General features: G+C 43.2%; 1 protein-coding gene across 3 annotated transcripts in view; it reads right to left on the bottom strand.

Annotated features, from left to right (window-relative positions):
* The window catches only part of LOC143284481 (TBC1 domain family member 30-like), a 95370-nt gene that overhangs the window by 35323 nt on the left and 46961 nt on the right, over nucleotides 1-13086 (bottom strand). Inside the window, exon 1 of one of the 3 annotated variants that reach the window (XM_076591164.1) lies at nucleotides 3412-3436. The exons of the other annotated variants lie outside the window; for them this stretch is intronic. Within the exon in view, the coding sequence (XP_076447279.1) occupies nucleotides 3412-3421 (10 nt within the window). The 5' untranslated portion in view covers nucleotides 3422-3436. Of the gene's footprint in view, nucleotides 1-3411; nucleotides 3437-13086 lie in introns of those variants that run through there. 3 annotated transcript variants of the gene reach the window in all.

The raw sequence follows: 13086 nt of genomic DNA, 5'->3' as shown, positions 1-13086 counted from the left end.
CTATGGCTTCGTCAGCAGCAGGAGTTTTTAATTCCATGCAGCAGGTCGCCATCCCTCACCAGAATCCAACTCCCACCAGAGGCAATGGATTTATACCAAGGCCATCAAACTGAGTACCGCAAAACTGAAAAATCTAGCAACTTTCGTAATACTACTAATAGTGATACTACTCCAAATACTACTGCTGGTGGTACAAATAGGAGGAGTTTGTATTATACTCCATGTTTGGTGTTAAATATACTTACCATGTCAAACTGATGCAAACTAGGCCTATTGGTTTGCTCTGCTTGGCCAAATTTCGCGCGGCTAACAGTGAAAAGACGGGCCCACCCGCTCTCAGCCAATCAAACGCCTCTAAAAACTATAAGCGCTTAACTACTATTACAAACAACAACGATAATATTAAAAATAATAAATTAATAAGTAATTAAACAGATCATCGTAATAATAATAATAATAATAATAATAATTATTATTATTATTATCATCGTCATTACTATCATTATTATTATTGTTATTACTACTACTACTAAGGCCATATTACAGTTGCATAAACAGCACCTACAGCAAGGTCATGCCACTGACGGTGACTGTTCTGTTTAATTTATGACCATATAATTTCTTTTATAATGCAATCATAGTTTTAAACATGTTTCGTCGAAAACTACACAGAAATATGCATAGAAAGCCAAACATATCGCCGTTCGGCAACTGACATTTCCTAAACAATAAAAAGCTAACAACAATTCAACACAAGCACCCAGTTATCAAATCCAGAAAGACACAAAAAATGTAAACAGGAATTATTGGAAAAATCGATCCAAGCAGTAAGGAAAAGAGGAAGCAGGGAAAACATGTTGAAATGAAAGGAAGAAAAGAAGAAATGCAGGAAGAAATTGAAAAAAAAAAAGAGACAATAAAGAATTCCTTTCCAAAAGAAACGAAGGAAGAAAGAGAAAAAAGAACGAAACGAAGGAAAGAAGAAAGAAGGGAAGAACGATCGAAGAAAGAAAAAGACTGGAAGAAGTGGTGGCGGTAAAGTAGTGAAGTGTGTTTCTCATCCCATTTAAAACAGTAATCCAAACCCAGATATCATCAACAACAGAAATAACAGTCTTTTTTACTTCAGGGGTCCTCAAACAGGAGTGAAGTTCTGAGTGAAAAACCATTACACCGCGCGTCATCAAAGACGCCACACACACACACACACACACACACACCCGGGTGTTCGGCGTCACTCCCAAATCCGGTACCGACAGACGCTGTGATTACCGGTCTGTTACCGGAAACGCTACTCCCGTCGCTGCACTTCCGCTACGATGTGACTTTTTTTCTTTTCTTTTTTTTTTTTGGGGGGGGGGGGTATCGGGAGGGGTGGTGGTGTAGGAGAGGGGTCAGCGGTTTTATGTTTTTTGTAATTTTCGTCCTCGGATCTTCCTTATCCTCCTTGCTTTCCTTCTGCTCCTTCTCCTGGCAAAGAGAGAAATGGCGTTATATGCGCGTGCGCACATATTTCTGTGTACTTCATACTTGTTTTCACTTATGCGTGCGTGCGTGCTTACGCTTATTCCATATGAAGAAAATGAGATCAAGCACGCGCGCGCGCGCGCGCGCACACACACACAAATATATATATATATATATATATATATATATATATATCCAAATCCAAAAACGTGAATGAGGACGGGTACAATGCACACATATTTTTTTTCTATAAATAAACTTGCTTTCACATTTCTGAAAAATACACTATTTTCAAGCCACTTTTAAATTATACGCAAATAAAAAAAAAGCAAATAACTGTAAATAAACAGACACAGACACGCACGCCCACGCCCATAACCTCCACACACACACACACCCCTCCCACACACACACACACACATTCCTATATCACGTAGCACCCACATTACCCTACCCACAATACACACACACACACACACACCCCTCACCCGTCCTCAACACCCTCACACATACACATTCCTACATATCGCAGCTCCAACGAGATGAGACAAACATGAAATGGTTGTCTTCTGTCTTCGTTGCAGTGTCAAAATCGTCTGTGAAGCATTAGTTCTGGACGCCTTGTTCCTGGCTATACATGACCACCTCCAAAAAAGCAGTCTTTCAACAGGTTCACATCAACCTTTACGAATTTAATGATTCACTGGCGGTGGGGGAGGGGGTAAGGGGGGGAATGGGGTAGGGGTTGGAGGGGGGGAGGGGATGTTTGGGGGAAGGAGGGAGGATGGGCGGGGGTGCGATCGTCAGGGAACACAGTGACATAGGAGATAATTGTGTGTGTGTGTGTGTGTGTGTGTGTCTCTGTGTGTGTGTGTGTGTGTGTGTGTTTTCTTGTCAGAGATACAGAGACGGACAGACAGACAATAGGGAACGACAACATAGGAGTTTTAGACATCCCTCTGTAGCCCCAAAATGGCTGAGGGTTAAAACCTTGCGTGTACAGGTTTGGGAGGAAGCCAACAGAGACATCATACACATTCTCGCCTGACCCGACATGTCGATACTGAAAGCTTCGTCGATGAAACGCGGGTGGGCACGGAAGGGGGGGGACACGGTGGCTATGGAGAGGGGTAGGGGACTTACAGAGACAGCAAGTATGACAAAAGTTGCAGCGCCTTTTTGCGCAGTTGAGCAGTACAACAGAGCAGGTGAGGGCATTATGAACAAGTCAAGATCCTTTATTTACATGGGCTCAGACGGGAATCCCACGGGAGTTCGTTCGTTCAGTTCTGTGTCCCTTGCAAAGAAAAGACATTACGCCAATGCCCTGTCGAGCTGTAACAACAACAACAGCAACGCGTAACTGTTGTCGTTACACTGCTGTTGTTTGTTGCTGCTGTGGCTGCCATGCCGTTTTAATCGTATCATTTACGGTCAGTCTTTCAGATCGAAGCCAATATATATCCTAGGGAAGAATCTCCCATCACCCGACTCCTCCCCCACAGCACTCCACCCGCTTACCTCCCTCACCACCTTGACCGGTGAATATGATCCTGGCAATCGCGTCGAGCAGCATGCTATTTCCAGCTCAGGCGAGTTCCTACCACTAACCCTAAGAATATGCGACGAAATTAGCTTTAACTCCATTCAGCAGAAAATGATAGTTTTACTCATGGAAATAAATACATTTTGACCCTAAACTCTTAGACTACATGACGTTCTCTCTTTCCCTCTCTCGCTTTACATTTGTAAATATGTTTGTGTGTTGGTGCGTACACAAGCGTTTGTGTGTGTGTGTGTGTGTGTGTGTGTGTGTGTGTGTGTGTGTGTGTGAATGTATGCGCGCAAAATACCAGCAAGCAAGCAAACAAGCAAGCAAGCAAGCACACACACACACACACACACACACACGAACACCCTATCATTGTACTTTTGACGACTCACGTACGACCATCTGTCACCGATGCTATTCACCAGCACGTACGCACACGTAGCTCCAATTCGCAGCTTCCAGCCGAACACATGACTGTACACATGACTGGTGTCTATCATATCCCACCCCCCACCCCTCTACAACACATACACAATGCGCACGAGGCAAGCACGAGGGCAGGCTTCGACCTGACCGGCCAGCTGTCCATTTGCATTGTTGTCCAAGGGTGAAGACGAAAAGGAAGGAGGCGGCGGACGACGTGTGTGTGTGTGTGTGTGTGTGTGTGTGTACGTGCGTGCGTGCGTGCGTGTGTGTGTGTGTGTGATATGTGTGTGTGTGTGTGATATGTGTGTGTGTGTGTGTGTGTGTGTGTGTGTGTGTGTGTGTGTGTGTGTGTGTGTGTGTGTGAGTGACAGAGAAAGCGGAGAGTTTCTTAATTTCCACGAGTAATACATTAAACAGGTGGAGGCGAGAGAGAGGACGGAGAGAGGGGATAGAAGAAGAGAGAGAGACAAATGAGGGGAGGGGGCTGAGGGGGGGCGGGGGGGGGGGGATGGCGTGAAAGAAAATGAAAAGAGAAGAAACAGAAAAGAGAGGGATCGTAAAAGAAACACGAGAAAGAAAAATAAAAGAGTGGAGAAGATGAGAGAGACCAGGGAGGAGAGAGGGCGATAACACAGGGGTCTGGCTTTGATCTTCCATGACAGAAGGCAATGAATATTGTGTTTCTCTGAGAGTAGGGGAGAGAAAGAAAGGAAACACACACATACACGCGCGCGCGCGCATGCACGCACGCACGCACGCACACACACACACACACACACACACACACAAACGGGGAGTGGGGAGAGAGGGGACGTGGAGAAAGTCAGAGACAGACATGCAGCCAGCCAGAGAGACAGAGCAATTTTTAAGATCAGATGTACTGACACGTGAGCGATCACTTGGGGAAAGCATCGCATTTATTTTTCTTGACTTAGTCTCCCAAGCAAGCCACACCCCATCGATTTTTTTTTTTCCACAATGGGTTGACGGATTATAAGTGGAAGGGCAGCTGGATGGTTGGATGGATTGATAAATTGAGGGACTGAACGATGGGAGTATGGATGTGTGAATGAATACTTAGATGGATGTATTGTTAGACGGATGGATAAATAAATGGTGGACTGAAGAAAAAGTAGATGGAAGGATGACGAGTGACTGGACGAATAATGTCATCATTCATTAGTCAGTAAAAATATACTCAAGCATACACGACAAAACGCATGCAGACAATCGCACAAATGACGAACACATGACGCGGATGCACCTACACACACACACACACACACACACACACCGTAAGACGCAAACACCCAACTATCTGGTAAGCTCTTATAAATACAAATACCCGTACAAGCAATCCATCATCCAAACAAACCTTTTGAAAAATCGATGTTATCAAAGACTGAGAGTAACATAGTTGCACTATCTTCAGGCAGGTCAGCTAACAAGCTCAGCACACTCCTTTGTGAAAACTACAACTTTTCCTCATTGGCCTAACATAGGAAATACAATCAAAATATATATCCAGTTTTCTTCTTCTTCTTCTTCTTCTGCGTTCGTGGGCTGCAACTCCCACGTTCACTCGTAAGAACACGAGTGGGCTGTTACGTGTATGACCGTTTTTACCCCGCCACGGTAGCCATACTCCGCTTTCGGGGGGTGTGCGTGCTCCGTATGTTCTTGTTTCCATAACCCACCGAAAGTTGACATAGATTACAGGATCTTTAACGTGCGTATTTGATCTTTTGCTTGCGTATACACACGAATGCGTTCAGGCACTGGCAGGTCTGCACATATGTTGACCTGGGAGATCGGAAAAATATCCACCCTTTACCCACCAGAAACCGTCACCGAAATTTGAACCCGGGACCCTCAGATTGAAAGTCCAACGCTTTAACCACTCGGCTATTGCGTCCGTCGTATATCCAGTCAAAACGTGTTCATTATTAAAATACACTGCATGTGTCGGGTGCACTGAAGGCAAAACAAATGTCACGTGCTGAGCCGCGTGGTAGATGAGTTGCTCAAAAACTCGAATCAAATGCGTATACAGCCATCTGCAAACGTTAGAAACTGATACAGACTGGTTTAAATTTGATATGAATACGTATTCTGTTCTTTCTGTTCTCGCCCACTTGTTCGTGCATACATGTACGCGCAAAAGCACATGCATGTAGGCCAACGTATATACTGGAGTGAAAGTACACGATGACAATGCCTTTTATTAATCTATTTGGAGTTACACTATCATCATTACAACTACTATTCTTACTACTACTACTACGACTTCTAATACTACTTCAAGTATCTGATTAATTTCAAGTAACCGTACGGAATGCAATGATGGAGAAAAAGTGTACTGCTACATAGTGAATTTCATTTTCCGACTGATTTGATTGCAAGATCCATGATTAATGTCAACTCAGGGTTTTCACGCCCATGACCAAGGACAGGAAAACTTTGCAATGAAATCAAAATAACATAGAATTGTTCAACAGCGACGGACGCTCTCTCTCTAACCCCTAGTTCCCTCCGCCCCCGCCCACCTCCCACTCTCTATCCCTCAATTTTCCTCCCTCCTCTCTCTCTCTCTCTCTCTCTCTCTCTAACGTCCATCCGCCAACATACATAAACCTTCTGAAACTGAAACATAAACCTTGTTAACTATGTACGCGCAGATGTCAGAAAAGCGACAAACACAGAAGCGAAAAAATAGCTCTTTGCTTGTATAACCATCAGAAACCATGGTAACTCCTCCGTATGCCACCCACACAGTATATACTTCTTTGGAAAGGCGTATGAGGGAACAGCAAGCAGAAAAGCTCTGCTGCCAGTCGTACGGAACTGAAACATGGTGTGAGGTATTTCTTTCTCAGTCTGTCTGCCTACCCGTTCCAATGTTCAATGTTGAATAACCGACTTTAATGGAGATGACACCGATGGGTGTCGTCCATTTCTTTGATATTACTATATTGGAGAATTCGCCTATGGGAATTTCGAAACTCACAGCCGAATTCTTTATGTTGGAAAACAAACTCTGTGTGTGTGTGTGTGTGTGTGTGTGTGTGTGTGTGTACGCATGCTAAAATGTGCGTCGCCCATATTTTGACCCCTTTTAGTCCTTGAGCGTGTGCGCAGGTTTGAGTGGGCAACTAGTGAGATACAGAGACTCCAGAGACATTTTCAGGTTTAAAATGCTGATGGATGTAATTGCGGCTGCTTTCTCTGTTTCAGTCTTCTATCCTCCCTTTCCTTTCTCTCTCCCGCCTTCCCCCTTCTTGGGAAGACCAACCTCCCCTCTCACCCCCCCCCCCCCCTCTCCACCCTCTCTCTCTCTCTCTCTCATGTAAAGACGGCCATGAAAGTTTAATACTACCGCTCAGTGAATCGATTGTCAGGAATACTTCTGTGGAAACGTGTATAGGTGATGATGCCAAGTTAGGTTTCGAATCTTGACTGGTTGTTGTTAATGCCGTGCCGTGTCGATGGAGTTAAAGAAAAAGAAACAAAAAGAACAATAAGTCAAAGAAACAAAAAGTCAAACAAAGAAACAATAGAAACAGAAAATTAAAGAAACAAACAAAAAGACAAAAAAACAAAAGTAAGAAAAGGTAAAAGAAACAAAAGAAACAAAGTCAGAGAAACAAACAAAAAGACAGAGAACAACGAGACAAAGAAAAAAAGTCAAAGAAACAAACAAAAAGAAAACGAGACAAAGAAAAAAAAAGTCAAAGAAACAAACAAAAAGACAACGAGACAAAGAAAAAAAAGTCAAAGAAACAAACAAAAAGACAACGAGACAAAGAAAAAAGACACACCAAAAAACAAACAAAAGGGCAAAGGAAACAAAAAGACAAAGAAAGAAACAAAAAAGCAACAAAAAGAAACAGACAGACAACGAATGAAATAAAGAAAGAAAGAAACAATCAGTCAAACAACTGGTACTTCCTACATTATGCAAACACGCACTCGGTGAACAATAAAATACTCTCGTACACCAACACCCCACCATCACTCTCATCACCGCCCCCCCCCCCCCCCCCCCCCACACACACACACACACCTCCATGCCCTCCGCTAATGCTTTGTTCATTCCCTCATCCTTCTACTGTCTAAACGTTACTATGACAAGTGAAAAGGTTGTCGGTGCAAACCTTTCAATATGAGAGAGAGAGAGAGAGAGAGAGAGTGTGTGTGTGTGTGTGTGTCGGGCGTCTGGCCCATTGATTGCTACTTCTCCATGTCTTCAGTGCCATTGTTATGCGCTTTCTTTTCCCTCCCCTGGCCCCAAGTGTGTCATAAAAGTGTGTGTGTGGAGGGGGGAGGAACGTACGTGTGTGTGTGTGTGTGTGTGTGTGTGTGTGTGTCGCGCACTGGTACAATGCCAGGACTATTTTTCAACAATACATGACACAAAAAATAATCAATAAATAAAATAATAGTATGATATTTTGCTTTAAATGGGAGGGGAAAATCAAGCTGGCAGATTATTCAACTCACATAAAAACAAGAGAGGCAAGGCCTTCAAGACTCACTTGTGATACACTAAAAAATTGTTGTTGTTTTTAATCCAAGCTTTTTATGTATTGAGTATAATTTCAAAACGTAATGTTTAAGATGAGAAAGATCAGTTCAAGCAAATTAAGTCCCCTAGCATTAATTACATTAATTTCCCTTTTTTTACTATCTGCACCAAAACGTTTGCAAAATAAATAAAACTTCCATGCTTAGCAAAAGAAGTTCCTGTTTGAACAAAAAATGATAATAATGACTGCTCTTGTTGTTGGGTCAGAATATCAGATCAAAGTGCCAAGTTTAGAGAATACAAAAAATATAAATATAACAGTAAATGCAGTTTGCATATAATTAGGCTTCATTTTTTATTTTTGTGCCCATCCCAGAGGTGCAATATTGTTTTAAACAAGATGACTGGAAAGAAATGAATTTCTCCTATTTTTATGCCTAATTTGGTGTCAGCTGACAAAGTATTTGCAGAGAAAATGTCAATGTTAAAGTCTACCACGGACACACAGACACACACACACACACACAGACAACCGAACACCGGGTTAAAACATAGACTCGCTTAGTTTACACAAGTGAGTCAAAAAAGACAGCAATAGATAGTTTCCTAACTTTTTCTGTTTTGTTAACACACACACACACACACTGGAATTAAAATTCAGATATTCATACATGTACAATTACAAAAGAATTTCAAAAAATAGTGCTTGAAGACGTTCCACGATTCTCATGCCATTGTCGTAACGTCTCTCTCCTTTCCCGCTTTGTATATCAATGAACTTCTTATGCTCTCTGTGTGTTAAATTTCAGAGAGAGAGAGAAATAGAGAGTGGGGGAGGGGAGGGGCTTTTTGTGCAATTTAGCATTTACTTTATGCAAATACTTTTTTTCAAAAGTACATCTGGTACAGAAGACCCCCTTCTTTAAAGTATTGCTGGCAACATTGACAATTTTCTGTTTTCCACACTTCCATTTTGAATCCTCGTCACAAAGACGTAGCATACATGTTGCAAAAGCCTTATTTCTATATGCAAAACATCCAGCTAACAGAGGGTGAGTTCAACTGAGGATTGTGATTAAAAGTGTTGTGTTGCATTGAGAATTATTGTGATCAAGTAAAATAAATAAATAAACGAGACAGCCTCTATGGATAAGGGATGCTCGCGCGCACATGTTTGTGTGTGCGTGTGTGTGTGTGTGTGTGTGTGTGCACCCGTTAGTCTGAAGGCACGGGGCTGGATTAGAAAGAGAGAGAGAGAGAGAGAGAGAGGTGGGGGCGGGGGAGGGAAGGGGAGCAGAACTGGGGAAGGAAGAAGAGAAAACTATGACCTGTCTATTTTCATCCCTGTCACAGAATTAGCTGTCTGCCCCCTCCCTCTCTGCCTCTCACAAAAACACTATCCGTCTCCTTCTTCAAACAAAGGCTATTTTTAAAACTGGAAGGAAACGGAACGCGCTTCGTTTCCGCTTCTGCACGTCTGACGCAAAGTAGCAGAAAACAGAGTGCGTGCGTAATTGAATGAAAAAGAAACAAAATATCCACAGTGTTAGTCTATTCGTTTGACGTAAGATCTCCAGGAGACCTAGGTAAGAACGGAATGACACTCATTCTGTTGAGAAAACTGTCTAAGTGAAGTGAACTGGGGCATTGGGCGGTGGTGGAGGGGAGCGAAAGGGGGGTGGAGGGTCGCTGCGCACAGATCACCCCCCCCCCTCTCTCTCTCTCTCTCTTTCTGTGTGTGTGTGTGTGTGTGTGAATGACTGAGAGAATGAGCTCAATCGCATCTCTCCGTTCAGTTGTCACCGAAAACAGACACACAGACACACACACACACACACACACACACACACACACACATCAAACAGGGGTTCCTGGTGGATCCAAGCGTGAACAAGGCAAGCAACGGGCTCCCTCTCCAACAAGAACAGAAAGAGAAGACGCGAGACAGAAGGAAAGCAGCGGAATGAAGCACTATCGATCTTAGAGCAACACCGTCCCTGCAGCTACACTCCAGACCCGGACACAGGACCGGGGGAGGGAAGGGGGCGTGCGGGGGCGGGGGAGGGGTGAATGATGGGGGGATGGGGGGGGGGTAGTGGGCGGGCACCCAGTTTTCTTCTTTGGGCCTGTGGTCGGGTCATATCTTATTCGCGAGCGGCTGATTCATTTCCCTTGAGACGTTGGTTGATGGACGGTATTAATTAAAGAGCGCCAGCTTTAGTGATGTCCAAATCTATGAGGCATCCAGACCATGCCCTGTAGTAATAGGTGTGCTTGGGCCGTGTAGTTTATGTGCGCACAAGCAGCCGAACGTGCGTGGTGTGAGTGTGTGTGTGTGTGTGAGTGTGTGAGTGTGTGTGTGCGTGCGTGCGTGTGTGTGTGTGTGTGTGTGTGTGTGTGTGTGTGTGTGTGTGTGTGTGTGTGTGTGCGTGCGTGTGTGTGTGCGTGCGTATGTGTGTGGTGTGTACATGTGTGTGTGCGCGCGCGAGTGTCATGTAGAGAGAAGCGGGAAGGCAGAGAGACGGAAGCACAGAATGAACATTACAAAAATGTTTCCATCAAAGCTGTTGCTGTTGCTGTTGTTGTTGATGATGATGTTCCTTATTAAGTTTGACATCCAATACTTTACTAACCAGTATCCGAGATAAGAGGAGAAAGTTGGAAAACACACACGCTAAACACGGAAGTACCGTGGAGGGAGGCTTGGGGTGGATAACGCAATGTACGTTACACGTTGTGAGCAGGCGACGTACAAAAGCCAATCAATAAGACGACAGGCAGCGCAAAAAAAAAAAAAAAAAAATCAGAACAGCATGTGCAATTCCCAGTATGTAACACAGAGGCACTTCTTTTCCAACCACACACACACACACATACACACACCCTGCCCCTCCTTCTGACCCGAACCTCACATCACCTCACCTCCAGGGAAAAGGGAAAGGGGGCAAAACTGCAGATTTATACTGCTCTTCAAGATGACGACAGCTTGAAACTACTGCATACACACAAGTATGAAAAAAAATCAATAACACAAGTGTCGGCTTGCGTGATTTACATGTCTTCAGAAAAGAAAACAAAAAAACGATAAGGTCAGCACATAATACTGAAGGGCGGGGAGAATATACGTGACAAAGAAGCGTCTCCTGGGGATGCTTCTGTTATTTCGTGGAAGAGAATAAAAGTAGGGAAAAGTGAAAAGAAAACTATCCGTCGGAATTCTTTTCTTTTTTTCTAATACCAATAATAACAAATGTAGATCTGGTCAGGTTCGGAAAAAGCCCACACAATGCGTACACGACAAACACGTTCCTGCGAGGAATTAAACTCTCCTTTTGCAATTACTAACTTCTTTAACTTCCGATGAGGATGATATTAAAAAAAGGCAACTGAGAAAATATCACTTTCAGCCTCCTGGGCACATTTTCTTCTGTAGCAACAGTTTCTTAAGTTGTTCAACTGAATAAGATTCCTATCGTAACACAGCAAATAAAGGATAATGTGTGATGTAGAAGATCCCTATCCTCTGTTTTAAGCTCCTAACCAAAAATGGCAGAAACAAGAAGAATAACAACAAAATGAAGTCTGCAGAGTTCATCTGATAATGATGATGATGATGACGAAAAACTAACATCATCATCATTATTTTCCCATCATAATCGGAAAATAATTCTACGCTTTCACATTCTATTCGTGTTAACAAAAAATATCTTGATAACAAGAAAGACAGACAGAAAGAGCACACACACCAACGAAACAGACTCTTTTCTATTCCCAGCAGCGTAACGCACTCGCGTCGTGTTTTCCATCCGCACTCGTTATGCGATCGATCCCGCTGTGCTCTCTGTACCCAGCAAGAATGGCGTTACCAGCGAATCCTCGTGATGAAAGCACAACAAATGAAGTGGAAACAAGGGAAGCATGACTTGCCCAAGCCGTAATGAGTTGAAACGGGACCAAGGAGAATGAGATACCATGTGTGGGTTGACAGGGAGAAAAGAGAAAGAGAGGACAGAAAAAAAGGAAGAGAGAGAGAGAGAGAGAGAGAGAGAGAGAGGACGAGTGAAAGAGACACACACAGAGAGAGGGGGGGTGAAGCGAGCACAGGAAACTCGTGATTCGCATACAAATGCACAATCTATGACAAAAAATAGATTAAGAAAGAAAGAAAGAAAGAAAGAAAAGAAAAAAAACTGATCCAAAAACTGAACAAAACATAATACAAACTAAGTGATAGAAAAAACACACACCAAAGAAATAGAAAACACACATGATTAGTTTGCTTTAATATCATAACCACACATTCAGTTTTTCTTGTGCTTTCGAAACATCAACTGGGCTTTCGTGCAGACATGCATAAATCGTCAAAGAAGAGGAACCCAATCTTCAATGACACCAACACAGCAGTAGAATCGTGCTTGTGGGTCTGATCCCCGCAGTGGCAGGCCGCCCTGCAATCGACCAATTCCCAACAGAATGTTCAACCTAGCTTTTCATTGCTCAGTCTTTCATCGATCTCATCGTGCTGGTCCTCCCGCCCCCCTCATCCCTGTGACACCGCCAGCTGATTTGATTAGAAAGTGAGTTTGTTTTCTTCATCAACAAACCATCTCATCAACATGTACCATCAACGAAAACGGTGACATCTCGCTGCCAGCTACCAAAGGAAGACAGTCGTGTAACAGTAGCCCTTTCGATGATGGTGCTCGCTTGACAAATTTATTCTGCAGGTCTGTAATTACTCCACAGTTTATACTGATAAGTTTTCAACAGGAATTTTCGAATAACTTCTTTTGAATCTCACCCGTACTACTCGCACATACCACATTTTCTCTATCCCTCGGCGCAACCGTAGAATTAAAGAAAACAAATATAAATTGTTTCTCTTTTCCTTCCCTATCTCCCTTGAGATCGTCCTCTTTTCTTTTCTTTTTTTTTTTTTTTTTTTTTTAATGAACGGTTCGAAACCTCAGCATGTTTCTCTTTCTCTTACACAAAACCCATGCAGTAAAAGAAATAACACGGGGTCCGTATATTTTCAGTACGGCAGGGGGGAAACATGGAGAGAGAAAAAACTAAACTGGACATTTCACATAATATTTAGTGTCCGATGTTTTCA

The sequence above is a fragment of the Babylonia areolata genome, chromosome 8 (assembly GCF_041734735.1).
Source record: "Babylonia areolata isolate BAREFJ2019XMU chromosome 8, ASM4173473v1, whole genome shotgun sequence".
Classification (NCBI taxonomy): Eukaryota; Metazoa; Mollusca; class Gastropoda; order Neogastropoda; family Buccinidae; genus Babylonia; species Babylonia areolata.
The sequence above is the reverse complement of the archived record's forward strand: the minus strand, read 5'-3'. Positions and strand labels throughout refer to the sequence as shown.